Source organism: Martes martes (assembly GCF_963455335.1).
Source record: "Martes martes genome assembly, chromosome: 1".
Taxonomy (NCBI): domain Eukaryota; kingdom Metazoa; phylum Chordata; class Mammalia; order Carnivora; family Mustelidae; genus Martes; species Martes martes.
Genome location: NC_137888.1, coordinates 95049668 through 95077193, shown reverse-complemented (window position 1 = coordinate 95077193; position 27526 = coordinate 95049668). Strand labels below are relative to the sequence as shown.

The window sequence follows — 27526 nt, the reverse complement described above, 5'->3', positions numbered from 1 at the left end:
AACTGAGTTACCCAGGTACCCCTGGAAATTTGCCTTATTGTAACGAAGTTGCAGCCCACGGTAGAAAAGGAGTTCTCTGGTTAGGACACCAGGAACCTGGGAAATGAAAATAGATGCAGGTTTTAGCTAAAATCCCCACTGCCCAAGTGAATGTTCTTCTTCAAATGAAATTAATTTCTTTTCCCTAAATCAAAGTGATATTAGCCAAACAAAAGTCCTTTCTTAAGCAATTGATCACTAGTTGCAGATTCTAGAGGGCTTTGCCTCTGGAGTTGGAGGTGGCAGGTGGAATGGTCGTGGTTACCGCCGGGGCTCTGGACTCAGAATGAGTAAGGTTAGAATGCTGGATCCGCCCTTACTAACTGCGGGACTTTGGAGTATTTGCATAATTCTTGCAGCCTGGGTTCTCATGAGTAAAATGGACGTGTTTATACGGTTTGCCGTATACTCACGTAGGCTGGTGTAAGGGAAGACAATCCTCAGTACATGCTTTTGCGGAGAGGTTAGGAGTCCCTTTATCTAAGAATTCTGTTGAAATTATTTTAAAAATTGTACTTACTTGAGACAGAGAGTGCACAAGTCAGGGAGAGGGAGAAGCAGGCTCATCACAGAGCAGGGAGCCTGGTGGGGGATTACGATCCCATGACTCCAGGGTCATGATCTGAGCTGAAAGCAGACACTTAACTCACTGAGCCATCAAAGGATCCCTCTGCTGGAATTCTTAAGAGAGACCTAGGTTCTATGGTAGACCTACTGAAGAAGAATGGCCAGAGGTAGACTTTAAACAGCCACACAGGATGTCCCTGTGCACATGGAAGGATTATTTGAGAGCAGTGGTTCTCAGATTCTAGTGTGCATCAGCATCAGCTGGAGGGGCTTGCGGTAGCCGGGGGGCGGGCGGTGGGGGGGTTGGTGGAGCGCTTGCTGCACAGTTTCTGATTCTGGAGGTCCAGGGTAAGGGCCTGAGAATGTGTACTTCTAACAAGCTCTCAGAGGCTGCTGATCCTGCTGGTGACCACGCATGAAGAACTGTCCCAGGGTGAGGGCCAGCCAGCTAGGCAGTCAGCACAAATCTGGCCACTTCTTGATTTGGTGAAGGTGATTTTCTTAGAGCACAAACCCTGGGGATGTAGTGTCTCGGGTCACTTCTGTACTACAATGACAAAATCGAGTCGTTGTAACGGAGATCGCAAAGATTGGAATATTTACGATCCAGTCCTTTCCAGAAAATATTTACCAACCCTTGTTCCAGAGTAGAAGATTTCAGGTACTTTGGCCTGACATCTTAGTGCTGGGAACACTTATTAGATTAAATTATTCAGGGCTTGATAAAGGGTGGGGTTCAATCAGGAAAGTGTGTTTCCAGTATTTCAGTGTTGTATTTCTTCAAATCTTGCTCTTGTTCTATTTGTAAACTTACGCATTCTTAGAATGAGTAGTTACGAGCTGGTACTAAAATTTTAATTAAAAATTCTATGAAAGGTAAATATTGATGATACTGTCTACTTGATTTTACTAGTCTTCATTGTCATGTCTAATATGTTAGCCTAACCACCTTTTAAAATCACGCCAATCATTCACTTCAAATGGCTTCATCACAAAGGAATACTTGCACATAAGTCACCTGAGGAAACTTTAAAAACATACCAATATCCAGGTCCTACCTCCAGAACTGCTGATTTAAAAGTTACGGGGTGGGACTCAGTCTTTGATGTTTTTAAAAGCTTTCAGATGATTCCAATATGCAGCTAGCACTGAGAACCACGAACACAGTGCGATTTTTAAAATGTGCTAGTGAAGGGATGCCTGGGTGGCTCAGTAGCTCAGGTCGTGATCTCATGGGTGGAGGGATGCAGCCCTACATCCTCACCCCACAGCCAGCTCTGCGCTTAGACAGGAGCCTGTGTGAGAGTCTCACCCTCTTCCCCTCCCCCCACTTGCATGCATACCTTCTCTCTCTCTCTCTCAAATAAATAGGTACATCTTTAAGGAAAAAATAAAAAATAAAACGTACTAGTTTAAATTATCCCCAAGGTCCTGAACTCTATGAATTGACACCTCTGGGTGGTCTCTGTCATTCTCATTACAGTGCTGCCTTCTGAGCCACCATACTTCCTATTGTTTATGCCACACCCATACCATAAGTTCTGCTAATGGGCATAATGAAAGTCAGAAATTGGTTTTCATTGGTAGAAGTAGTGACTTGTTAGTAATGAATATTAGACCTGGTGTCTGTTGAAACGATTGATAGTTAAGGTTTCCTAACCTGTTCTAAGTCCGGCTGTGAATTAAAGGATTCTGATTGCCTGGTGCTAACTAAGAGAAGAGTCAAAGAAATCCAGTCACTTCTGCCTTCAATGAATCTTTTGTGTAAGGTGAATAGTCTGAGCATCTAAAATTTTTTAGAGATCAGTTGTTCTCAGCTCTGACTGACATTAGAATCATCTGAGGGAGATTAAAAACCCTCTCATGGCCAGGGTACACCCCCAACCATTTACCTTAGTCTCTGGGGTTGGACCCAGGGATCGGTATTTTCTAAATCTCTTCAGGTGATTTCAATGGGCAGAAAACAATGAGAACTGCTCATCTCAAAACAACAAACAACTGGGACTTCATAAAGTTGCAGGACAGGTGACCTGGTTGGTTCAGTATGCTAATAAATGTTTGCTTTGTGATAGCTCCACATGTGGAAGAAATGAGTCTGAGCCTTACTTTCATTTATAATGTGATGCAAGTTTTCTGGGAGAGTAGCTCACATGCACCCGGCTCATGAACAGCATAGGAAACCATCAACAAAAGGAAAAGGCATCATCTAGAATGAGAGAAAATATTTGCAAATCATATACCTGATAAGGGGTTAATATCCAAAATATGTAATGAACTCATACAACTCAATAGAAAAAGAAAAACAATCTGATCAAAAACTGGGCAGAGGATCTGAATGGACATTTTTCCAAAGAAGACATACAGTTGATCAACAGATACCTGAAAATGTGCTAATCACTCATCATCAGGGAAATGCAAATCAAAAGTACAGCGAGACAGCACCTCACACCTGTGCAAGTGGCTAGTATCAAAAAGACAAGAGACAAGTGTTGGCAAGGCTGAGGAGCAAAGGGAACATCTGTGCACTGCTGATGAGAATGCAAATTGGTGCAGCCACTGTGGAAAGAGTGTGGAGGTTCCTCAAAAAATTAAAAACAGAGCTACTCTATGATCCATCCATTTCACTTCTGGGCATTTATCCAAAGGAAACAAAATCACTCTCTTGAAAGAAGCACATACCCCCATGTTCATTGCAGCATTATTTATAATAGCCAAGATACCAAAACAACCTAATTGTCCATCAACGGATAAATGGATACAGAAAAGGTGGTATGTGTACACAACGGAATATTATTCACCTAAAAAAAGGAAGGAAAACCTGCCATTTGTGACAACGCAGAGGGACCTGGAAGGTATTATGCTAAGCGAAATAAGTCAGACAGAGAAAGACAAATACTATATGAGCTCACTCGTATGTGCAATCTCAAAACCAAAGCAAAACAAACAGACAAGAAACAAGGAAAAAAAAAAAAAAAAAAAAAACAAGAAAAACCTGAACTCATAGATGCAGATTACAGATTGGTGGTTGTGGTTGCCAGGGGAAGGGGTGGGTATTATGGGTGAAGGTGATCAAAAGATACAAACTTTTGGGGGCGCATGGGTGGCTCACTGGGTCAAGGCTCTCCTTTCAGCTCAGGTCATGGTCTCAGGGTCCTGGGATCGAGCCCACATCAGGCTCTCTGCTCCGCAGGGAGCCTGCTTCTCCCTCTGCCTCTCTCTCTGCCTGCCTCTCTGCCTACTTGTGATCTCTCTCTCTGTGTCAAATACATTAAAAAAAAAAAAAAGATACAAACTTTCAGTTATAAGACAAATAAGGCCTGGGGATGCCATGTACAGCATGGTGACTATAGTTAGTAATATTGTACTATATATTTGAAAGTTGCTAAGAGAGTTACTCATAAAAGTTCTCATCACATGAAAAATAATTTTGTACCTATGTGTGGCGATGAACTGTAACTAGACCTCTTGTGGTGACTATCTTACAATATATACAAATAATAATGTCAATATATGCAAATATATCAAGTTATGTTGTACACCTGAAACTAACACAAAGTTACATGTCAGTTATATCTCAGTTAAAAAAAAAAGAGTCTGGGGGTGCCTGTGTGGCTCAATTGTTAAGCAGCTGCCTTCAGCTCAAGTCATGATCCTGGGGTCCTGGGATTGAGCCCCAAATTGGGCTCCCTGCTCAGCGGGAAGCCTCCCACTCCCCCTGCTTGTGTTCCCTCTCTCGCTGTCTCTCTCTGTCAAAAAAATAAATAAAATCTTTAAAAAAAAAATAATCCAGTCAAGAAATGGGCAGAGGACATGAACAGACATTTCTGCAAAGAAGACATCCAGATGGCCAACAGACACATGAAATAAATGCTCCACATCACTCGGCATCAGGGAAATACAAATCAAAACCACAATGAGATACCACCTCACACATTTTTAGTCAGAATGGCTAAAATGAACAAGTCAAGAAATGACAGATGCTGGCGAGGGTGCGGAGAGAGGGGAACCCTCCTACACTGCTGGTGGGAATGCAAGCTGGTGCAACCACTCTGGAAAACAGTGTGGAGATTCCTCAAAAAACTGAAAATAGAGCTACCCTATGACCCAGCAATTGCACTACTGGGTATATATCCTAAAGATACAAACGTGGTGCTCCGAAGGGGCACGTGCACCTGAATGTTTATAGCAGCAATGTCCACAATAGCCAAACTGTGGAAAGAGCCTAGATGTCCATCAACAGATGAATGGATAAAGAAGATGTGGTATATATACACAATGGAATACTATGCAGCCATCAAAAGAGACGAAATCTTGCCATTTGCGACGACGTGGATGGAACTAGAGGGTATCATGCTTAGCAAAATAAGTCAATCGGAGAAAGACAACTATCATATGATCTCTTTGATATGAGGAAGTGGAGATGCAATGCAGGGGGGTTGGGGGGAGGTAGGAAAAGAAAAATGAAAAGATGGGATTGGGAGGGAGACAAACCATAAAAGACTCAATCTCAAAAAACAGACTGAGGGTTGCAGGGGGGAGGGGGGATGGGAGAGGGTGGTGGGGAAATGGACATTGGGGAGGGTATGGACTATGATGAGTGCTGTGAAATGTGTAAACCTGGTGATTCACAGACCTGTACCCCTGGGGATAAAAATACATTATATGTTTATTAAAATTAAAAAAAATCTTTTAAAAAAAAGAGTCTGATATTATAGATAAAGAAACAGGTGCTTAGAAAAGTTTATAAGGTACCAAGAGAGGAAATGGAAACCTAGTCTGTCTCAAGGGACCACAGACTTTTATTCCCCAGAGCCTGCCACATCTGTATGCTCTCAAGAACTGAGAGGCAAAGCTGAGATTCCTGCCCGTATGCTCCCACCTCCTTGTTTTCTGAATGTACTGGGAGACCCCCTAGGATACTTCCCATTTCTTTTTTATTTTTTTTAAAAATTTTATTTATTTATTTATTTGTTTATTTATTTGACAGACAGAGATCACAAGCAGGCAGAGAGGCAGGCAGAGAGAGAGGGGAGCTGAGCAGAGAGTCCGATGCAGGGCTCGATCCCAGGACCCCAGGATCATGACCTGAGCCAAAGGCAGAGGCTTAACCAACGAGCCATCCAGGTGCCCTGGGAGAGCCTCTCAGAACAAATCTGAGTTTTTCCTCATTTTATAAGAGCGGAAGCACATCCGCAGAGGTAACGTAACTAAAATCACCTGGAGAGTCAATATTAGAGACGGCCACAGAACTCAATGAAGTGTTTCCACACCGAGCTCGGGCAAAGAGGGGGGGTGAAAACGGTTTTTATTTATTTATTTATTTTTAAATTTTATTTTATTTTTTTAGATTTTATGTATTTATTTGAGAGAGAAAGCACAAGCAGGGGGAGCAGCAGAGGGGGAGGGAGAAGCAGACTCCCCGCTGAGCTGGGAGCCTGACGTGGGGCTCCATCCCAGGCCCCCAGGATCATGACCTGAGCCGAAGGCAGACCCTTAAGGACTGAGCCACCGAGGCTCCCCTGAAGAAAGTTTTTAAGGCAAAGTAACCATTCTATAACTTGATTGTGGTGGTTACACCTTATATCCAATTACCAAGGTATACCAAAACTTTGACATTGATGAATTTTAACGTGTGTAAATAATAACCTAGATAAAGTTGGAAAACCAAATGCATATACATAATTGGGGTTGGGGTGCCATGACGAGAGACCAAGACAAATGCCTTGCATTTCTTACCTCGTTGATCCTTGGGGGGCGTGAACTTGGCCTGTCCAAACCACTCAGGTACATTTCCTTGGTCTTTCTGGGTGACATTTTCTGGAATTCCATATCCCACTGTCAATAAAATCTCACTTCGGATTAATGGGGCTTAATTTTCAAGTTGGTGAGCAGCCCTTGCCCCATCCTCTGGTCCCCTCCACTCTCCATGTCTGTAGCTAGAAAGGTGATGGGCTATATTTGCCAAGCAGCCCCAGGAGGCCAGGCATGAGTAATTAATTCATTTCATCCACCAACTACGCTTTGGGGGTAGGTGCTGCTATCATCCCTACTTCATGGATGCTAAGTTTAAGGACAAAGCCCGTAAAAACCCAGGTAGGGTTTCCCATCAGGAAGCAGCAGGGCCAACATCTGCCTGCAGGCAGTCTGAGCCCCTGAGGTCATTTGCTAAGCCCCACACCACGTGACCTCCCAACCGAAGACACCAACCGGGCCACTGAACTGCTGCACGGGGCCACCAAGTGACCTTGGAGAGATGACAAAGGAAGCTTCTCCCCATGCAACCTGCATCTCCGACTAGAGTGGCCTCTGCAGATGGTCAGATCTGTGGTCTGGCTCTCAGGGACCGGCTGCTGGGATGAGATGCAGCCTGGGAGCCCAGGAATGAGCACAGTCCCTGGGCAAGGGCACAGCCACAGGACCCCCAATGGGCCCCGAGCACTGGGGAAGCAGCTGTTTGCCCTAACACACAGCCCTGCCAGTTTTGAAAACAATTTTAATGTCTGTTTCCCTCCTTGGTCCCTGATATTCCCATAGAATGGAGAGAGCTTCCTGGAATTCTCCTTTCCCTAGCCTGTTGTTTTCAGTTTCGTTTTGACTCTGTTTTTAAATAAATGAAACCCAAGAAGAGCTCCACCCCTGATCGTTGGTTCAACAGCAATAACCCGCTGCCGGCTGCCTTTGCCACAGTGAGACTTGGACAGGATCACAGCGAGATGCAGGCCCCGGGGGGCCCCAGTCCTGGGCAGACTTGCGTGCTGATTCTGATCTTCACCGTGCTCCTGCAGTCCCTCTGTGTGGCCGTGACTTACATGTACTTCACCAGGGAGCTGAAGCAGGTCAGTACCATGCACACGGTCCCTGACAGAGGCGCTCAGCCACCCCGGGGGGTAACTGCCTCTGTTTCCTCTTCTGGGAAAAAATAAGTTCCCTCTCTCTGCCTGCGGACCCTAACTGCTAATGCATATGATTACCGAGGACCTTGCAAAAGTTTAAGTTGAAAGGAATGTATGAACAGAGTAGGATTACAGAACTCGTTCTACCAGCTCCTGGCAGACGCAAAAACAGAACTCCTAGCATATTTGTTTTTTCCCTCTTCATCAGTTTGTGCATTTTATAATACTAGCAATTGAACTAAAATCGGCACCAAGTCTTGGAATGACATCGGGTTTGTCTTTTTCCTCCAAGACGCAGGGTGGGGGGTAATTCCAATCTTTGAAACATGTTTTAGTTTGAGATCTGTGGCATTTCTGTGTGGACAACAGTGAAGATAGGAAGGACTGGCATTTGTCTGTTCCCTGGCCCCAGACATGTCATGCATAAAGTCTAGAATTAAGTCTGTTACCATATGGACTCCACATTTTATGTTCATGATAAAATAATTGAAAATAAAATGATTGTTCTATGTCTGTGAGTGGTCCAAGAGAGAATGCAGGTACATTTGACAGAGGGGGAAAAAAAAACTTAGTACCATTTTAGTTCCTGCATTTCTCAACTACATAGAACTTTTGGAACCATGAATGCAAAATTGTTAAAATAAACCAAGCCAGCTTTTGGGTTCTAATGTATGTTTTGACTAATTGTGTATTATATAGTAGAGAACTGTGAGTTGGAAGGAAATTTGGACCGCCCCCCTTTTATAGATGAGGAGACTAGAGACCCCCAGACAAAATGACATATCTAAGCTCAGACAGGGCTTTGGAAGGGAGGAGAACTCAAGTCTTCGGGCTCCTAAAACACACCTTCCTCCTCTACAGGGTGTCTATAGAGTTAACATATTTGCACCCTCGGATGCCCTCTGCATCCTGCCACATTACGATAAAGCAACATTGCATCTGCCGGCTGGCTAGGAAATGCAAGTAGAAGGGTCTCAGAAAAAATATAAATTATCTAAATGCCATAGAGTGAGTATCTGTTATGGAAATGCTGTTTGCATACCCTGTGGAGTATACATCTGGTTATCTCAAATAGTTGCAAAATTTTCCTTTGGATTTGGATGAAGTAGACTCTTGTTTGATTTGCAAGGAATTATGAAAATGAGGGGCTATCCTTAGATGACCCGTAAAGTCAGTTTTGCTCTAGGGCACATTCAGAAGAGCCCTGGATATTTGTAACTAAAACATCTGTGTGACTATAAACATGCCTCTAGTTCTAAGTCCACCTGAGAGTCTGGAATACAGCTGTGTTCGTGAGTTTGGAGCTAGCGCGTCCTAACTGTTGTTAATTTTGCAGGATAAACAGAATGAGTTTGTCTCTATTGCGCAAGGCATTCCCTCAGTTTGCTGACATTACAAGTTGGCCAAGTTTTAAGACTGAATTAACTACTTATTGACTCATGCACTTCTCTGTGTATATGATCAAGTATTTTCTATTCAACTATAAAAATGGAAATTTTGAATAAAGCGTAACGTCTCCCCACATGCATACGTTTTTCTTGATTGCATAGTTATATATGGATACATATACGTACAGCCATATGGAAGAATTCACGGAGAGTGCCAGAAAGGAAGGAGAATGAACAGATCTTGAGCCAATACTGTGTTCTAGAAACTTGGCAAAATCTTGCTCTATTTGATCCTTGAACTTGTAAATAGAATTACTGAGCTTGTAACGAACTTGTAAATAGAATTACCCATTTTTACAGATACATAAGGCACAAGGAATTAGATGATTTGCCCAAGATTATAAAACAGGTAAAGGGAAAGACCAATTTTGAGCCTTGGCATTAAATGAGCGCTCCATAAACTACAGTCATTGTAACTAGTGTTGAGAAGTCTCCTGCAGTCATCACCCTCTTCATCAGGAATGCTTGCAAGGAAAAGTGACTTTGTGTCTCTTTGGTTGACTGTGTAAAATTTGGAAAAGTATATTTCATGGAAGAATTAATTTCCTTAAACAGATCAGAGATTCCACTTTGGTTGATGAAAGTTCCCAGAAGGTAAACTGAGCAAGGATTATGGAGAGCATGGCTTAAGCAGGGCTGAGGAACTCTGATCTGACCTTCACACATAAGCACAAAGAAGCCTGTAGACTAGCAAGCCTGGACACTAAATATGGGCTTAGCCTCTAAAGTTTATGTCTCTCTGAGAATATCTCATGACAAGGGACTGCCTACCACTGCGGCAGCATAGGTGGGAAAGACAAAGGAGAAGGGGAGGCTTAGCCACCGTTCTCCATAAATGGTTCTTTATGCTGCTTGTTGTTCACGGAAAATGATTCTTGAGAAACTCATGTCAGGGCAGGAGAGAAAGTCAGTGTCTCCACCTTGAAGTCTCCGAGCCAGCTGGCAAAGGAGTCCAACCTGCAGACCACAAGCCCTGCCAAGGACTGCCAAGGTTGGCCTTGGCCCAGATAATCACCATGTTTGTGAAGGCACCAACAGCAGTCATGGTGGAAACCACCTGTCAGGGCTTCGGGGTGAGAAGAGCAGACGCTAGGTGCAAAAGCTCTCCGAGTGGCATGCAGATGAAAATAGCACACATGACTCCCCGGCCTCCAACACCCAGATGTGGTTAATGAGAGACTAGCTCTGGTCTGAAGTATGCTTCAAGAAATTCATGCTTTGAAGTGGGAAGGATGTGGGAAAAAAGGCCAGAGAGGGACTCGTCACATTAATCATCATGAATCATTCTTTTTTTTTTTTTTTAAAGATTTTATTTATTTATTTGACAGACAGAGATCACAAGTAGGCAGAGAGGCAGGCAGAGAGAGAGGAGGAAGCAGGCTCCCTGCTGAGCAGAGAGCCCGACTCGGGGCTCAATCCCAGGACCCTGGAATCATGACCTGAGCTGAAGGCAGAGGCTTTAACCCACTGAGCCACCCAGGCGCCCCATCATGAATCATTCTTGAAACAAACATGGTACCCCCTCACTCATGCAGCTAGTCACCAGCCCTGGCCAAAGTCTGGAGAAGAAACCACCAAATATGAAAAAGCAAGAAACATGTGGGGCTGGGGAGGAGGGCTGGGTTTTCCCTCTGGGTTTTAATTATTGGGAAACCAGTATTCATGCATAAAATGTGTAGAAGGTGAAATACCAAAATGTTGATCATTGTGATCTCTAAACGGTATGATTAAGGATGTCTTTTTTCCTTTTCTGTTTTATAAATTTTCTACCATGAATGCCATAAAAATATGCTATCTATATATGATTTTTAGGTAGGCTTTAAAAACGTGACATTTTTATACAGTCTTAGGAGAAAACAATCATACATGCAGTTGCCCACATACAACCCTGAAAACAAGAGAGATCATCGAGAGGTTATTTAAGAACTAGGATCAGGGTGATTTTAGTGAGTTTTTTGTTCATTTTTCATTTAGAAAAGTGTTCTTTACTTTTTTATCTTCTGCAGGTTGCCCATATACTACCAGTGCTTCTAGGCTTCATGAAATTTGGGGTACCAGTGGAGTCACATTAGCTTGTCAGCCTCCCTCCCACGTAGGCCTAGGATCTTAAGCAATTTTCAGGGTTCTCCCTCCCACCTCCCGGAGGTGTTTCTGGAAAATCCCCAGAGGGTATCCAGAGCCACTCAGCCGCAGCTGGTTCTGGCCTGGGCTGGGCCCTGCTGCATTTCCATCCTCTCAGACTCCTCTTCAGTTCCCAGGAAGCTTCCAGCTCCCGTGACTGTATGGGCCCCAGGCAGCCCTCAGCTCTACCTCCTCCTGCCCCTGGTCCTAGCTTCTCCTGTTCTTCATCTTTTTGTGATGAGAGAGCTTCCAGCTGCTATGAAGTAAGGAAAGACATCCTCCTCCTCTCTGGGTCACGCACGTCTTTTCATGTCTACAAGTTATAGACGTTTGTGAGCCTGTTTATTCAGTTTCATCAGACCAATGTCTGGCCAGAGAACCCCCATACTGGTTGTTCCGGGACAGGGTCCAATTAGCTAACTTGGTCTTCCTGGAACCACCCTCTGGGCTTTGTACTGAATCCAGCTCCTCCTCTCTGACCCTCCCCACCCCCAGTTGTGGGATATGTTCTCCTATTTCTAAAGCATACCTAATCAAGTTCCTAGGAAATGCTTTTTAGCTCCCACATATATTGGAGATGCAAGTAGATGTCTATAGGAGAAGAGCATGGTGGGAAGGGAACAAATCAGTGTTGTTAACTCCACACAGCTTAGGTGGCCCCAGCTGTCACCATTAGTACATCTACCAGCTCGCGAATGTTTGACTCTTGTAATTAAAGGCAGGAAGAAAGAAAGTAAGCATTTATTTAAAAGTAAATGAATGTTCTGTGCCAGAGTATGTGGAAGGAATTCATCAACTCAGATTTGTGCTTTTGCACTTGAGGGAGCTTCGTCAAATGTCCGAGGGGCACGTGGCTGGGCCCAGAACAATGTGACTCTGACTGGGACCTCGCACAAATTATTTTGATTTGGAATGAGATTGTCTTTTTATAGAAGGAGCATCATTAAGTTTGATCTTTCCTTCGGGCTTTGGTGTCCCCGAAGTTCAAACAATAGATAAAAATGGCCATTTATTTCTCCAGAGAAAAGCAGTTCAGATTTGCACAGGGAAATAACAGCTCCTTAATCCCAGTTGTTAAAAACAAAAACAGGAAAAAAGAAAAAAATCCTAATGTCCGACCTTGAATGAACTTCCCGTTTTCCTTTGTAAAATTAACCAGTTGTCAGCCTGGAATGTGCTGGATGGTTTGGGATGTGTGCGTGCACGTGTTTGCGTTTGCGTGCATGCACGCACACCTGTGTGTGTGTGTGTGTGTGTGTATTTGATATCAACCTAGTACTTTGTTGACAGTTACCTGGCCATTATAAAAGCTTGTTCTCAAACAGAAGGAGGGTGAACCTTCAAGTGGTGTTTCAAGTGTCTGTAGATGAATCCCTAACTAGTGTGGACATTTAATAAAACAGCGTTAAGGTTTCCAGTGGAAATATGTTCTAGATTCTGCCATCCAGAGGAATAGAAATCACAACAGTAACTAGAATTTACTCAATACCAGAAGCTCAGATTGAGAAAAAGAATATTACCTGTACCCCAAAGGTCCTGAAGGATTTGTTCAATTTTTTATTTATGATCCTGGAATTTAAATGGACGCTATTGCCTACTTTTCTTTTCTTTCCTTTTCTTACTTTCTCTTCTTTTCTTTCTTCTTTTTTCTTTCTTTCTTTTTTTTTTTATTTTTTTTTTTTTGAGAAAGAGAATTTGAGTGGGAAGGATCAGAGGGAGAAGATAGAGAATCTTAAGCAGGCTCCACGCTGAGCCCAGAGCCCAGCACAGGGCTTGATCTTACAACCCTGACATCATGACCTGAGCTGAAAACAAGAGTCAGATGCTTAACAGACTGAACCACCCTCAGGTGCCCCTCTATTGCATACTTTATACCTAGGTGGTTTCCCCTCTTTAGAATCCTCCCCATCCCAGAGTTGGAAAGAATCTCAAAGATCACCACAATGAACCAGGTCAAAAATCAAATGAAAAACAGACAGAAGAGAAGCAAGCAGTTTGTCGAGGGACACACTGGGGCAGCGAAGGGCATTGTGACCCAGGATGTCTGGCCCACACCTGTAACCTTTCTACCATATCCAGCTGCCTCCTTGTATTCACCAAACAAAGGACAGCATGCCTACTTCTATTTCAAGCCATGAGCTTATCTCAGGTGCCAAGACATCTTTGAATCTGTCATTCATCAGTTCCCATCACTTTAACTTGTAAATGAACAAAAATAAAAAGCTCTTGTGCCTAATATTGTGTTCTATTCCATCTTAACCCAGATGCAGGACAAGTACTCCCGAAGTGGCATCGCCTGCTTCTTAAAGGAAGACGACATCCCGTGGGACCCCGATGATGAGGACAGTATGAACAGCCCCTGCGGGCAAGTGAAGTGGCAACTCCATCAGGTTGTTAGAAAGGTAGGTGGGCCACCAGGTCCCTCCACCTGCAGGCGTGGAAGGTCACAGGACAGGGAACACTTAAGAGCATCGAGTGGAGATGCTGCATTTTGCAAAGGAGGGAACCGAGGCCCGGAGTGTTTAAGTGATTTTTCCCCAAATTCATAGAATTAGGAGAAAGTGGAGCAGCACCAAACAGCGGGTCCTGGCCGACTCCTTGGTCTTGAGTTCACTCCTCTACTTGAGCCTCCCCATCTAGTCTAAACTTTTCATCTCCCATCGTAGAAATTGAGGCACAGACAGGGCAGTGTGTTCAAGGTCTCACGGCAATAAAAGACGTGTGTGATTTTTTTTGTTGTTCAGAAGACAGACGAAGCCATGTACTGGTGTTTTTATACTCTTCCAACCTTGTTGATCTCTGGAATTAAACATATATTTATTTTTGTATGCATGTAGAGATGAAGAAAGAGGAAAGGAAGAGGGAAGAAAGAGAAACTTTGAGAAATTGAAGGTGATGACATCTCGATTTATAGTTAATAAATAACCAATTACAAAATATCTGTTTGTGGAAGTTGCTTAAACAGGATCCCTAGCAAAAACCCTCTGTCAGCAAACAGTTTGTTTCATTAAATTACATAATTTTACCTTCTGCCTGTCCGGAAAGGTCAGATGAGAATATGGGTATGAAAATAACTCTCTAAACCGTGATACAACATCATTATTAAAAAAAAAAATGCTGGGGACATTCCCAGGGCAGGAAGGAGGTGTGTTTTGAAGATATGATTGCAAGCCCATTGTTTGGTGCTCGGTCTGTCTTTGCATAGAAACTGTCGTACTTGTGGTTAGGGCTCCAATTTGTAACCCACTCAGTCCTCACAGTAGAGCCCAGATGTCCCCTAGGATGCCATTGCTATGAGAAATGGAATCTGACCTCACCTGGAGGCCAGGGCAGGGTGTCCACTGCACATAAGCTGTACAGAAGCAGCTTGACTCCATTGCCCAAGGTGGTCAGGTGATGAGGACCAGGAAGCCTGGGGCGGGGGGAGGGACAGGCGCCGGGTGGCGGCGGTGAGGGGGGGCATCCTGAGAAGAGGAGGAATGGGACTCAGCAGTCCCTGGGGTTGGTGGGGGCAAACCCATGGGTGGCAGGGGATAGAAACTCAGAGCAAGAGCAGAAATCTGGAACCTGAGGAGGGGGCTGGATGCTAGGGCTGGGGGTGGGGGGAGGGTAGAGAAGTAGTGGGGGCAGACTTCACATACCTCTTCCTGCTGTTCTCTCTCTCCCTCCCATTCTCCCACACCGCCACTCACTAGGATAGGGAGAGGCTGGGAGAGGACACAGATGGGTGGGCAGGGTAGGGGGGGAATGATTTCCCATTTTTTTAAGGTGCCGTTAATGGAACAGATTATTTTCCAGTAAACATCCTAAAATTCCATATGGTATGTCATTTAATCCTCAGAACAACTCTCTGAGGAAGGAATCAAAACTATTATCTTCCTCTCTCTTTCTTTTTAAAATGTATTCATTTATTTTAGAGAGAGAGAACCTGAGGGGATGGGATAGAATCTCCAGCAGACTCACCACTGAGCGTGGAGCCGACTTGGGGCTGGATCCCACGACCCTGAACCTGAAATCAAGAGTCCGATACTCAACTGACTGGGCCCCCTCTTACTCTTCTCCTTTTTTTTTTTTTTTTTAAATTAGATGAAGAAATTAAAGTTCACATCAGTTAAGTAACTTGAGCAAAGTCTCCCAGAGCTAGTGATTGACACATTTGCATCTGGACCATCTGACCAGACTGTTATCATTCTTTTATTCAGCTTCCCACACTACAGGAATTACCCTTCTCTCTTCCCTGCTGCTCCTCCTTCTTCCTTCCTTCCTTCCTTCTACCCCAGAATGAGAGAGATAGAGAGACCATGCTGAGGCCACTGCTGGCTTCCCCCCGTCCCCCATGCCCATTGTGCCGGAGGTGGACCTGCCCTTATTGGGTCAGGGCTTGAGGCCAAGGGAAAAACAGAGAGCTTCTGGTTTGGGGCGGGAGTACAGAGGAGGAGAGTTTCTGGCAGTTTCAAAAGGAACAACAGTGGCAGGAAAGGATGGACAAAGGCCCAGGGGACAGAACTAAATGGAGGGAACTTCAGAAGCCACAGCTGCGCTCAGTATTAGCTCATCTAATAGAAAGGTTAAGGTTTCCCTCTTTCTTACTGATTTTCCCCACAGGTTAGTACAAAGAAGGTGATGCTAGCTGTTTAGAAAAGGTATTGGCATGTGGTAAAACATGTTTATGTGAAGAATGCCCTGGCCACAGGTCAGAAACGAGAGAATGGCACAGTGTTGCCAGGTCCTGCCTTGGTGGGCTCTGTATGTCCAATGTGCCTTACACCTTGAGGCTTGGGTCTGCCCAGCCATTCAAAGCCCGTGAACACTGTTCTGCAGTGCACTTAACCCACACACTTGCCTGCAGACTCACGCCCCACATGGAGAAATCGAGGAGGCCTGGGGGTCATATCCAGTAGCCACAAGGAGGTTTGGGGAACATTAGCCTCATCTACCTTGCCAGATGGCACCTTCCTCCTGGGAAGCTCCAGGTGTGGCCTTTGAAGGCCCCCTCCAGAAACAGAACTTTCCACAGCTGCCTCTGCTTCAGTGTTCACCCCAGCTCCCACCCTACCCCACATAAACCCTGAGCTTGGACATCTAAAGCTTCCGAGGTTCCTCTCTGGCGTAGAAAGAGCGTCTTAGACATCCGCAAGAAGGGCCATAGACCTTCTGTAGTCAGTTGAAATTTTTAGGGAAATTAACAAGCTTTATTCAATACTGTTTGCAGATGATTTTGAAAACCTATGAGGAAACCATTCCTACAGTTTCAGGTAGTATTTTTTGTTTGTTTGTTATTTTAATTTTCTGCTGTCGACTTCATGATGGGGTGAATGGCTCTCCAGCCCTTTTCCTCCACTCCCTTCCACGCATCCCCCCTCAGGCTGTGATTCAGTGTCTCGAGCCCCTTGATTCTATCTTCCTCTTTGCACTGGCCATTAGGAAACTTAGAGGCAAACCTGGGGCCCCAACGGTGGTCAAAACTTTGTTTCATCTGAATCTTGTTTTCCCACCATGAATCTCCCTTTCACCTCGATTTCTTCAGTTATTTATTTTTTACTTTCAAATGTGTTGTAGGTAAGTCATCTAAATCCCTTCTGGAACACGGCTGAAAGTAAGATAAATGAGGGCCCAACATGACCTATCTTCTCTGCTTCTGACCACCACGGGCCTCTATGCTTTCTTTACGCAAGGGCCCCTCGCTCTGTCACCTTTCCCAGCAATCATTTACCCACCCCCACTTCTCATCCTGTGGTCTCTCAGCCACGGCCGCCTTCCTGTTCACGGTCAGCAGCCTGCTGACCACATTCTCTTTGAGGGCTGTTGCCCAGGCTGCCTTCTTCCTGGCTTCTCATATAACTAACTCCTTTTCATTCTCGTCTTACCATCTCATTACCTCTTCAGAGAATATTCCTCTGCCTGCCTTTCTAAGTACGTTCCCCCACACCCTGCTATTTCTATCACATTTTCTTGTGTATTTTCTTTTATTTTTATATATTTTTTTAATCTGTGTGCTCTCTGATTCCCTGCTAGATTAAAGATCTGCAAAGATTGAATGCATGTCTGTTTCTCTCATCTGTCTATACCTAGTACCTAACTTGATGCTCTAAACCTAGGAGATTCTTTATCTCCCTGGCCCTGAGGGGTAACACCTTTCGTGTGTGTGTGTGTGTGTGTGTGTGTGTGTGTGTGTGTATTTTGATTGAGATGAAATGCACATAACATACAAATAACTTTTGGGGGCACCTGAGTGGCTCAGTTGATTAAGTGGCTGCCTTCAGCTCAGGTCATGATCCCAGGTTCCTGGGATAGAGGCCCACATCAGGCGCCTTGCTCATTGGGGAGCCTGCTTCTCCCTCTTCCTCTGCCTGCCTGCTGCTCCCCTTGCTTGTGCTCTCTCTCACTATCTCTTTCTCTGTGTCAAATAATAAACAAATAAAAATCTAAAAAAAAAAAATACAAGTAACTTTTTTTGAGGTTTCATTCTGATTTTATTTTTTATTGAAATATAGTTGACATTCAATATTATATTTCAGGTGTATACCATAGTGAGTTGACATTTACATATATTACAAAATGCTGACTACAATAAGTATAGTTACTAACTGTCACCATACCGAGTAATTACAGTATTAGTGACTATCTTCCCTATACTGTGTTTTATGTCACCATGACTTACTTGTTTTATAATTGTACCTCTGAATCTCCTTCACCTGTCTCACCCATCTCCCCAACCCACTCCCTTCTGGCAGCTACCAGTCTGTTCTCCGTATTTATGTGTCTGTCTTGTTTTCCTTGTTTGTTTGTTCTTAGATTCCACACACAAGTGAAATCTTACATTATTTGTCTTTATCTGTCTGACTTATTTCACTCAGCATAATACCCTCCAGGTCCATCCGTGTTGTCTCAAATGGCTCGATTTCATTGTCTTTTATGGCTGAGTAATGTTCTATTGTGTGTATACCACAGCTTCTTTATCCACTCATCTACGGGTGGACACTTGGGTTGCTTCCAGATCTTGGCCATTATAATCATGCCGCAGTGAACATAAGGGAACATATATCTTTTCAAGATAGTGATTTCATTTGCCTTTTCTTGGGATAAATATCCAGAGGTGGAACGGCTGGATTGTATGGCTTTTCTATTTTTTGTTTTTTTTGAGACACTTCCATGCTATTTTCCAGAGTGGCTGCCCTGATTTACCAGCAGTGCCGTGGGGCTTCCTTTCCTCCACATCCTGGCCAACACTTGTTGCTTGTCTTTTTGTTATTAGCCGTTCTGACAGGTGTGCAGACAGCTCATCGTGGTTATGATTTTCATTTCCCTGATGATGAGTGATGCTGAGCATCTTTCCACGGCAGGGCAGGAGCAAGTGTGGGGGGACGCTGGTCTCAGCCAAGCTGCTTTAGAGGGGCTTCTACCAGGAGGGACAGATTGGTGGGGCAGGTCCACAGGGCAATGCCAGGACCAAGCAAGGTGCTAGCAAGGTAGATGGAGAGAGTCAGAACTGGCACCGGTCAAGCTGGCTAGAGAGAAGGAAGGCAAGAGAAAAGGCCGCCGGCACTTCTGTTCCCAAAGAAAGTTCTTATAGATCCTTGCCTTTCTATCACGTGCCCTGAAGTTAGGAAGAAATCTTCTTCACATATGGCCCAGGCACTTTTGAATCCACTGCCTCTGTGCTGGGTCTTGGAGTGAGTTTGTGTGCAAGCCTTTTGAAAGCAGAGTCTCGGTTTCCTCCAGCCCTCTGGCTCTCCTGGAGGTGAGCCCCACTGATTTTCAAAGCAGGACATTGTGAGAGCTGGTCTTTCCAGGGCAGGCCCCGGGGGAGGGGGGACAGTACCCCATGTGAGGCTTGAATACCTTGCTCCCCATATTTTCCATACCTATGTATCTCCTTACCGCTTGTAGAGCACCTTGCTTTGCAAGGACGAGACCTTGACCCTGCCCCTTTCAACTCTTCTCCATGTGGCTTTTTCTTTATATCTTTGTGGAAGAGCTGTTCTGCTAGTCTTCAGGTCCTTCTCAGAGAGAATTACTCTGTATGTAGTTGTCTTATGGAATCTCGACTGGATCCTGGTGGAAGAACCAGGCACTGGAGACCTTGGAGGATGGGAGGTTTATTTAATACTGGCAGGTTCAGAGGAGAGTAATTGCCCAAGGTCAGCCACCAGCACAAACAAAGGGGGCAGTTTATACACTTTTACTTCTGTATCTGTGCCACTTCTGTATGCTTGGCAGCCAGGCAGGAAGGAACACCCGGAATGGCCCTGGGGCCGGGACTGGGATTCCCCTGCTGGATTGGTCAGCCGCCTTAGAACACAGATTTCCCTTATCAGTTGTAGCCTTGCTGCGTCCATGGGAGGATGTGAGCTCAGGATCCTCCTACTCCACCATCTTCAAGAATGTTATGGTCAACAATTTTGAAGGCCCAATTTAGTGGCAGATAGCGCATTCACAACATTGTGTCACCTCCCTCTCTCTCCACATAGAAGGCTCTTAATACGTATTTTTAAATGAATACATAAGTCAATAAAACTACTGGATAAAATTTGCTACTTTTTCATATTTGGCTCACCGTAGCCCCATTTTCCCATACTAATGGCCATGGAGGACTGAATACACATACTGGAGACTGCCGTCCTAGGGCACACCAGCCTGGCAGAGAAGAAACCATTCTCTAAGTGTTGCAAAGATGTCTTTCTACTTTTCAACTCTCCTTTTTCGATACAATAAGCTTCTTCATTGCTTAACCACTCCCATTTTTCTTTATTAAATACACTTTATGAAACATGAAGGATAAGACCTGTTCCGAGGGTCTACACATTCTTTCTGAAAATTTCCATGAAAGTGGTAATCAGAACAGTGAACACTCCCCTTCTTCTGATGAGGCAAAACCGATCCCTGGTCTACAGAAGATGCATGCATATTTTCAGTGTTGTAAGAAGAATACTCTTTTTTTATTCATCACACTAAGACGTAGAAATCAGGTACTAATCAGTATACGAAGATGCATTCATGACACACAAACAGACATATTCACGGGTTCCTTTTCCACATATTGTCTGCTATAGCCAGTAGGAAATCTTGTCTTTGTTTGTTTGTTTATTTTTAGAAATGTCCTCTTTAGAATTTGCTTTTGTGTTTAGGCTTCCCTGAATCTTCACAATGACCTCTAAATGTAAGATATTTATAATTAAATTCATCTACTGCATATTTTAAAACAAGGTGTCAAGGTCTAAGGGCAGGCAAAGCATTATGAATTATTAAACAGTAGAAGTTAAAGGTGAATGGACACATCAACCTTGAAAGCTGAGCATTCTGGGAGTATTATGTAATGGTTCATGCATCCCCATGATACGTTTGGTCTTCAGGACTGTACAAATGCCCATCTATTCTGAATTAAGTAACAGCTTGTACAAGATGGATGGGAGAGATTCTTATTTCCTATTCATTCCTTTCCTATGAAATTTTACCACCTCCTTTCTGTTCCTCCTCTCCTAGCCTTCATTAAGACCTCCTGTTCTCAGTCCTGATCAGTTATAATCTGGTAACTTGCCAGTCTCCAACCCTCCCAACTTCTACCCATCAAACCTTACTCTGAGATAGGATAGCCTAAAGCACAACACATTATCTCTTCATTTCCCCTACCAAAATCTTTCAGAGTCCTACCATGTCCTATATAGTCCAAATCTTTTAGCTTAACATTCAAACCCTCCATCATTTGGCTCCCCATTTAAGCCCGAATCTGAGTCCCTTCTATGCTGCAGCCCAGGAATGCTTTGTGTATCCTGCCTGTGGCCCCTGTCCTCGATCTCTGAAAATGCCCTTCTTCCATTCTTTCCCAAGTCTGCCCATGCTCATCTGAAGATCAATGATCTTCAGATCATTATCCTTACACCTCAAATATTTGCTTGCATTCATTTGTCTCTAGTTCTTTCTCCCTGCTCCTAAAGGAGCGCCTGGCATAGATGTGATGGGCACTTTGGTTTGTTGGAGTAAGGCTTAGCACAAAACCCTCCCCTGACCTCAGTCCTCCAATAAAGAGGACTCTTTCCCTTTTCTGAACACCCATCACCCTTTATTTATATTTATTATTATGTATTATATATATATGTGTGTGTGGGTATGTGTGTATATATATATGTATATATGTTTGTATTTCTCACAAGTAAATTTTCACTGTCTAGTTCATATCTCTCCTAAAAGACTGTAAGTCCTTTGAGGGCTCAGTCTGTGTAATCAGTGTTTAAACAGTGATTTGCAACCCCTCTCTATTATAGTGCAGTACCTCATTGCTGGCAATGTTTTCTTTCTTTCTTTCTTTCTTTTTTTTTTTAAGATTTTATTTATTTATTTATTTGACATAGAGAGAGAGACAGAGAGAGAGAGACAGGGAGAGAAGGAATACAAGCAGGGGAAAGTGGGAGAGGGAGAAGCAGCCTTCCCGCGGAGCAGGGAGCCCTATGTGGGCCTCTATCCCAGAACGCTGGGATCATGACTTGAGCCCAAGGCAGATAGATGCTTAATGACTGAGCCACCCAAGTGCCCCTGGGCAATATTTTCTTGATGATAAAATATCATTTATCGTAACCAGTGTAAGCACACTGGGGAAGTTTGAACTGATTTTCTGAAAAGGGGAGTTTGCTGAATTTGCGTATTTAAAGGCTGCTCCAAAGTACTGCAGAAAGTGATCAATAAGTCTTATTTGCTTATTATTATCTAGTGAATTAGTGGCTTTATTTTTATATACTGATTATCATGACCAGTATGCCAATTCATGTTTCCTTTGAGGGGGGCAGGCATGGGGGATAACTGTTGGATACCAGTTGGTAGCATCTATGGACCATTGTTCTCACCATTGCTCCTTTAGAATCAGGATCGCTCTGTTTCTATATATAACTCAAAGTGGAAATTCATCAGTACTTGGTTATTTGTGTACTTTAAATGACTCGGCAGAATTATTACATGTCCCCAGCTATTTATTTATTTGTTTGTTTGTTTGTCTTAGAAAGGGCCAGAATCTTCATTTTGTGATATTCTGGATGGGCCTCACCTTTGAGATGCCGGTGAATTCTAACCCAAGCTACTGCTTATTCTTCTCATCTAAAATACTTTCAAAATTAAACATAAGCAGGAATTGATGGATTATCATATTAAAATGTAGGCTATTTTGATGAAAGTCCATACAATCAACTTTGGAAGCCCAGTGTGCTTACAGTGTCTGACCGACAGCAGCTCTGAATAACAATGTTTTTGAAAAGTGGTTTGACAACTGCTAAAATTCTTTATCATTTTTCTTTTTAGAAAAACAGCTAAATATTCCTAGCCTAGTAAGTGAAAGAAGTCTTCAGAGAGCAGCAGCTCATATAACTGGAAGTAGCCGGAGAAGAAGCTTGTTTCCAGTTCCAAGTAAGAGAAAAAACAAATATATGGCTAAAAGGAAGGGAATGGAAAAATTTGTCCCAGATAGTTTATTCTTTTAACTTGTCTATGAAATGTTGATATGGCTAGCTACAAAATGCTCAGTAGTAATCGGGGCTCAGATTGCTTCTTTTCAGAAGCAAAATTACAAGACAAATGGAAAATTACGTGGTGGGAGAACTTTGTCTTTGAGTTTCCCATACCCCTATTTATGCTTTTCTTCTTCTTCCTCAAAGTAATTTCTCTTTCTCACTCCCATCAAATCTTCCTCCTCTTCAAAAGTTCTAAATCAGCTATTTACTTTCACCATGAGTCACTAGGTATCCCTTGAGGCATTTGTATTTGGTTGAATTATGGGAAGCTGCCAATATTTGACCATTTTTCACTCACAGACATGTCAGTTTCATAGGGTTTAGCCAAATACGATAAGTCTATTTACCTGAAGAACTGTTGTCCACACAGTGCTGTAACAGTGAAGGAGTCCTGTGGTCTAAATCCCCATGCTGGAATACCAGCTCCTCTTTACCTAGATATATGTTTTGAGCAAATTACCTAATCAAATCAAGCTTCAGTTTCTTCATATACAAAGTAGAGATAATCTTTACATCATAAAATGCTGAAGATTAGCACAGGCGAAATTCCTGTGTATTGTAAGTACTCCATAAATAGTTGCTTTTCCTATTATGAAAGGTTTTATCCCAAGTTAAAGAAATTTCAGATGTCAGTTAAAATATGAAAAGATTGTGGGATTTTTTTTTTCATTTTTTGGTGAGAGCAGTTGCCTTCCTGGTATTCCTGAATTCTTGCTTTATGAATGATTGACATGTTCTGCCTATGAGTGAGAGCATTATGTTATATAATGTTACTATTTACTACTCAACAAGAAACACAATAGTTGTTTTTACACTATTGAAAAACTAAATTTTGCACCAGTCCTGGAGCTGGGTCCAAAGTTTAAAGGAATATCGTATTTTAGTAGGGCCCTTTTTCACTCAAAGTCTTCGGGAGTTAAAGATCCAAGGGTCTGAAGATCTTTAAATCTGGGCTCTCCTAGCCCAACCGTGTGCCCTGTCTTATTGTGGACTAGAAATGCTTTCTGCTTGAATGGTGCCATTGACTCTGGATTGTGGAGAAAGACCAAGAAGGAACCCAAAGAGACCCAAAGAAATTACAATAAGTTCTGAGCTCCAGGCTTAAGGAAATAGATATGTTTCTTTTGGTTTCCTTATTTGTTATTCATTTGAACTCACCATCATAGGAAGGTAGGTAGGGGTGTAGGACAGAAGTTCTGCCCAAGAGTCAAGATTGCCGTTTGAGTTAATCATCTCCCACGCTACAGTTTAGAGCTGAGTGTGACAGATGTGGCCTAAGTGGTGGATGAGGTAGAAAGTAAGGGACTTCCAACAGATCACAATCATACAATACCCTCCAGATTCCTATAAGACTGAAATTTGGAATCCTTGTAAGATTGAAGGAGCAAGCAGTTTATATTAGATTGAAAGTCTTTAAAATCCCAACCCAAAAATTGGCTAGGCACGGCTACTGAGATCATTCTTACCTTTTTTACAAACTTCTTTCTTCTAATTTTCTTTCTCCCTTAACTTCATCCAGGATCCAAGAATGAAAAAGCTTTGGGCCAGAAACTAAACTCCTGGGAGTCATCGAGAAAAGGACATTCATTCTTGAATAATTTGCTCTTGAGGAATGGAGAGCTGGTTATCCCTCGAAGGGGGTTTTATTACATCTATTCCCAAACATACTTTCGGTTTCAGGAACCTGAGGAAATTTCAGGAACAAGTTCAACAGAACAGAACAAAAAGAAAAACAAACAAATGGTACAATATATTTACAAATACACAAGTTATCCTGACCCTATACTGCTGATGAAAAGTGCTAGAAATAGTTGTTGGTCTAAAGATTCTGAATATGGACTCTATTCCATCTATCAAGGTGGGATATTTGAGCTTAAGGAAAATGATACGATTTTTGTCTCTGTAAATAATGAGCAATTGATTGACATGGACCGAGAAGCCAGTTTTTTCGGGGCCTTCTTAGTTGGCTAATTAATCTGCAGAGAAAAAACAATATTCTCAAAGTGACCCTTCACAAAAAGCAAGGAAATCTGAGCAAATCTGCTTCAACCAAAAGACCTGAAAAGCAACACACGCTTCTCTAATATCTCTGAAAATGACCAAGTCACTCTAAGAAAGCGAAATTCCCAAAGACCTTTCAGGGGTCTACAAGATATCAGTTTGCTCGCAGAAACCCACAAGATTCTGTTTCCAAACACTTGTGTAGCAATAAATAGCTATCTTTATTATCTACTCTTGTGAGGGTTCCAGAAGAAAGATTAATGATCCATCTTCTTTTTTGGAGGCTCCATAGCCAGTGTGGAGCCCAACACGGGGCTTGAACTCACAACCCTGAGATCAACGCCTGAGCTGAGATCAAGCATTTAACCAACTGAGCCACCCAGGCACCCAGTGATCCATCTCGTAAGTAGTATATCACCTTGGTCATTTCCAGGTTACCATAACGGACAACAAGGAGAACCACTAACAGGTCATGATCTTGGGAGGTAGCCTCTGTCAATATATGGGATGTGCAAAGGGTGTTTGCGTCGTGCATGACCTTACAGGAGTTATCTCATACACCTGGATTTGATGGAGATAAGAACATTCTACTCAAAATAATATCATTTTGTTTAAAAAAAAAAAACTAAATTTTATGCTCAGTGAACAAGGAATTACTTCTGAATGGTTTGTGATTTTCACTACCAAAAGTCAAGCTGACCCAAAGTACTGATAATATTTTTGATAAAGGACTCCATAACGAGTGAACAGCTAATCAGAACAAGGGAATTTCGTCTCATGGGAGCAGGAAGAGAAATGGGAAATTGGAAATACCAAACACAGGTAAATTCACAGAGAAGAGCCTAGGAAAGATCTGATCCCCACCTCCCACCCCCTACCCCATCCTCCACTAGCAAATGTCATTCTCTAGTATACTTCTGCTTAAGATTGAATCAGTTATTCGTCTCAGCCAGAAGAGGAGCAATTGCTTTTATCTGCCAAAATTGTGACACAAAACATTTTATTTCACCATTTAATCTAACCAGTTGGAAAAAAAATTAGTTGGAGTATTTGTCTAATCTCTTCTAATTGTTCTAAACACAGCAAAATTTATACTTTGGGGTTGTCTGCTCAAACGTTCATTTAAACGTGTCTGACCAATAGGTCTTTCTCAAAAAAGGCTCATTTAAACTTAAATTTACAACACGCTGCAGATACCTGGCACTTCTGGCCCTTCTCACCTTATTTTCTATAACACTAGTTAAGTTTTTACCTACTGACAAATTGATGTATTTGTTACTCTGTGTTTTAAAACCTGCCTCCTCTTACCAGAATATAAGCACTGTGATCACAGGAAACGTTTTGTCCTGTCCCCATCTGTAACTTCCTGGGACAATGCCTTAACATAGCACCCACACAAAATACATTTGTGAATCAATGAATGACTGAGTGAATGAATACTTAATCATACGGGAAAAAATTTTAAAAGCATCCTCTGCCTTATCCCTTATACTGAAAAAAACTGAGGAATTTCAAAAGTAATCTCCAAGTGAAGAAGACCTTCTTTTTAAAAAAATTTTTTTAAGATTTAACTTTTAAGTAATCTTTACACCCAATGTAGGGCTCCAGCTTACAACCCCAACATCAAGAGCTGCATACCCTACCGACTGAGCCAGGCAGGAACCCAGAAAAAGACCTTTTAAACAAGAATTTAAAAGTGAAAGAAAAAAGACTACAATGTGTGTTACATAAAACCTTGAAATGAAAGAGAAAATTTTTACTCTATATTTTTATACTAAATTTTTTAGATGTTACTTTTTCAATAAAGATGACATGTTAAAATGTGTAGTTTTTGTTTAATATTTGCATTTGTCTTATGGTACCAAGATTATTAAAATGGAAAAAAGGACTTCTAATCTCTTCTTCATGATATCTTTTATCTAATGTCTCTTACAGAAAAAAGGACTTAATTTCTCACTTTTTATTTAATGTGTTAAATATGTCAGTCTTTTCCTTTATAGCTGATGCTTTTGTTATGGGTTGAATTGTGTCCCCCCCAAAAAAGGTATGTTGAAGTCCCACTCCCCACTACCTCAAAATGTAAACTTATTTGAAAATAAGGTTGTTGCAGATATAATTACTTATGATGAGGTCATATGCAACAGTGAGGGTCTTTATAATAATAAGACTGGTATTCTCTCTCTTTTTTTTAGGATTTTATTTATTTATTTATTTGAGAGAAAGAGAGAGAGAGTGGGGGAATGAGCAGAGGGAGAGAGATAGGCAGATTCCACACTGAACACCGAGCCTGATGCAAGGCTCAGTCTCATGACCCTGAGATCATGACCTGAGCTGAAATAAGAACGGACACTCAACTGACTGAGTCACCCACGTACCCCAAGACTGGTAATCATATTAAAAGAAGGAAATTTAGAAACAGGCACACAGAGAGAAGGCCATGTAACAACAGAGGCAGAGATCAGAATGATGGCCATCACCAAAAGCTGGGGAGAGACAAGAAAGATTCTACCCAGTCTCAGAGGAAGGGTCTGAGACCTAGAGTCTCAGAACTCTGCTGATACCTTGATTTTGAACTCCTGGCCTTCAGAGCTGTGAGAGAATAAATTTATGTTGTTGAAAGCCACTCAGTTTGTGGCACTTCGGTCCAACAACCTCAGAAAGCTAATACAGATTTTCATACTATGTCCAAGAAATTTTTTTTAAAAGATTTTATTTACTTATTTGGCAGAGAGAGACAGCAAGAGAGGGAACACAAGCAGGGAGAGTGGGAGGGGGAGAAGCAAGCTCCCCATAGAGCAGGAAGCCTGATGAGGGGCTCGATCCCAGGACGCTGGAATCATGACGTGAGCCGAAGGCAGACGCTTAACGACTGAACCACCCGGCCAACCCCATGAAATCTTTCCTAATGGTGCTATGCAGGCATTGCCATATATTTTTTTTCTAAAAGCTTTACAGTTTAGCC

The 27526-nt window shown here is 42.7% G+C and overlaps 1 protein-coding gene across 1 annotated transcript; it reads left to right on the top strand.

Annotated features, from left to right (window-relative positions):
* Window positions 1-6804: 6804 nt before the first annotated feature.
* Window positions 6805-26459, top strand: TNFSF10 (TNF superfamily member 10). The gene is made up of 5 exons (XM_080800010.1): window positions 6805-7442; window positions 13333-13470; window positions 16281-16323; window positions 22355-22459; window positions 24083-26459. Exons 1-5 carry the CDS (start codon window positions 7218-7220, stop codon window positions 24532-24534), a joined length of 963 nt encoding a protein of 320 aa, XP_080656136.1. The 5' UTR covers window positions 6805-7217; the 3' UTR covers window positions 24535-26459.
* Window positions 26460-27526: the final 1067 nt, after the last annotated feature.

Excerpts from the sequence above, each read along its gene's own strand:
- TNFSF10 (XM_080800010.1), top strand. The coding sequence starts at position 7,218 with ATGAAACCCAAGAAGAGCTCCACCCCTGATCGTTGGTTCAACAGCAAT. Across the intron at positions 16,324-22,354 it reads AACCATTCCTACAGTTTCAG|AAAAACAGCTAAATATTCCT; the intron begins GTAGTATTTTTT and ends TTTTCTTTTTAG. Across the intron at positions 22,460-24,082 it reads AAGCTTGTTTCCAGTTCCAA|GATCCAAGAATGAAAAAGCT; the intron begins GTAAGAGAAAAA and ends AACTTCATCCAG.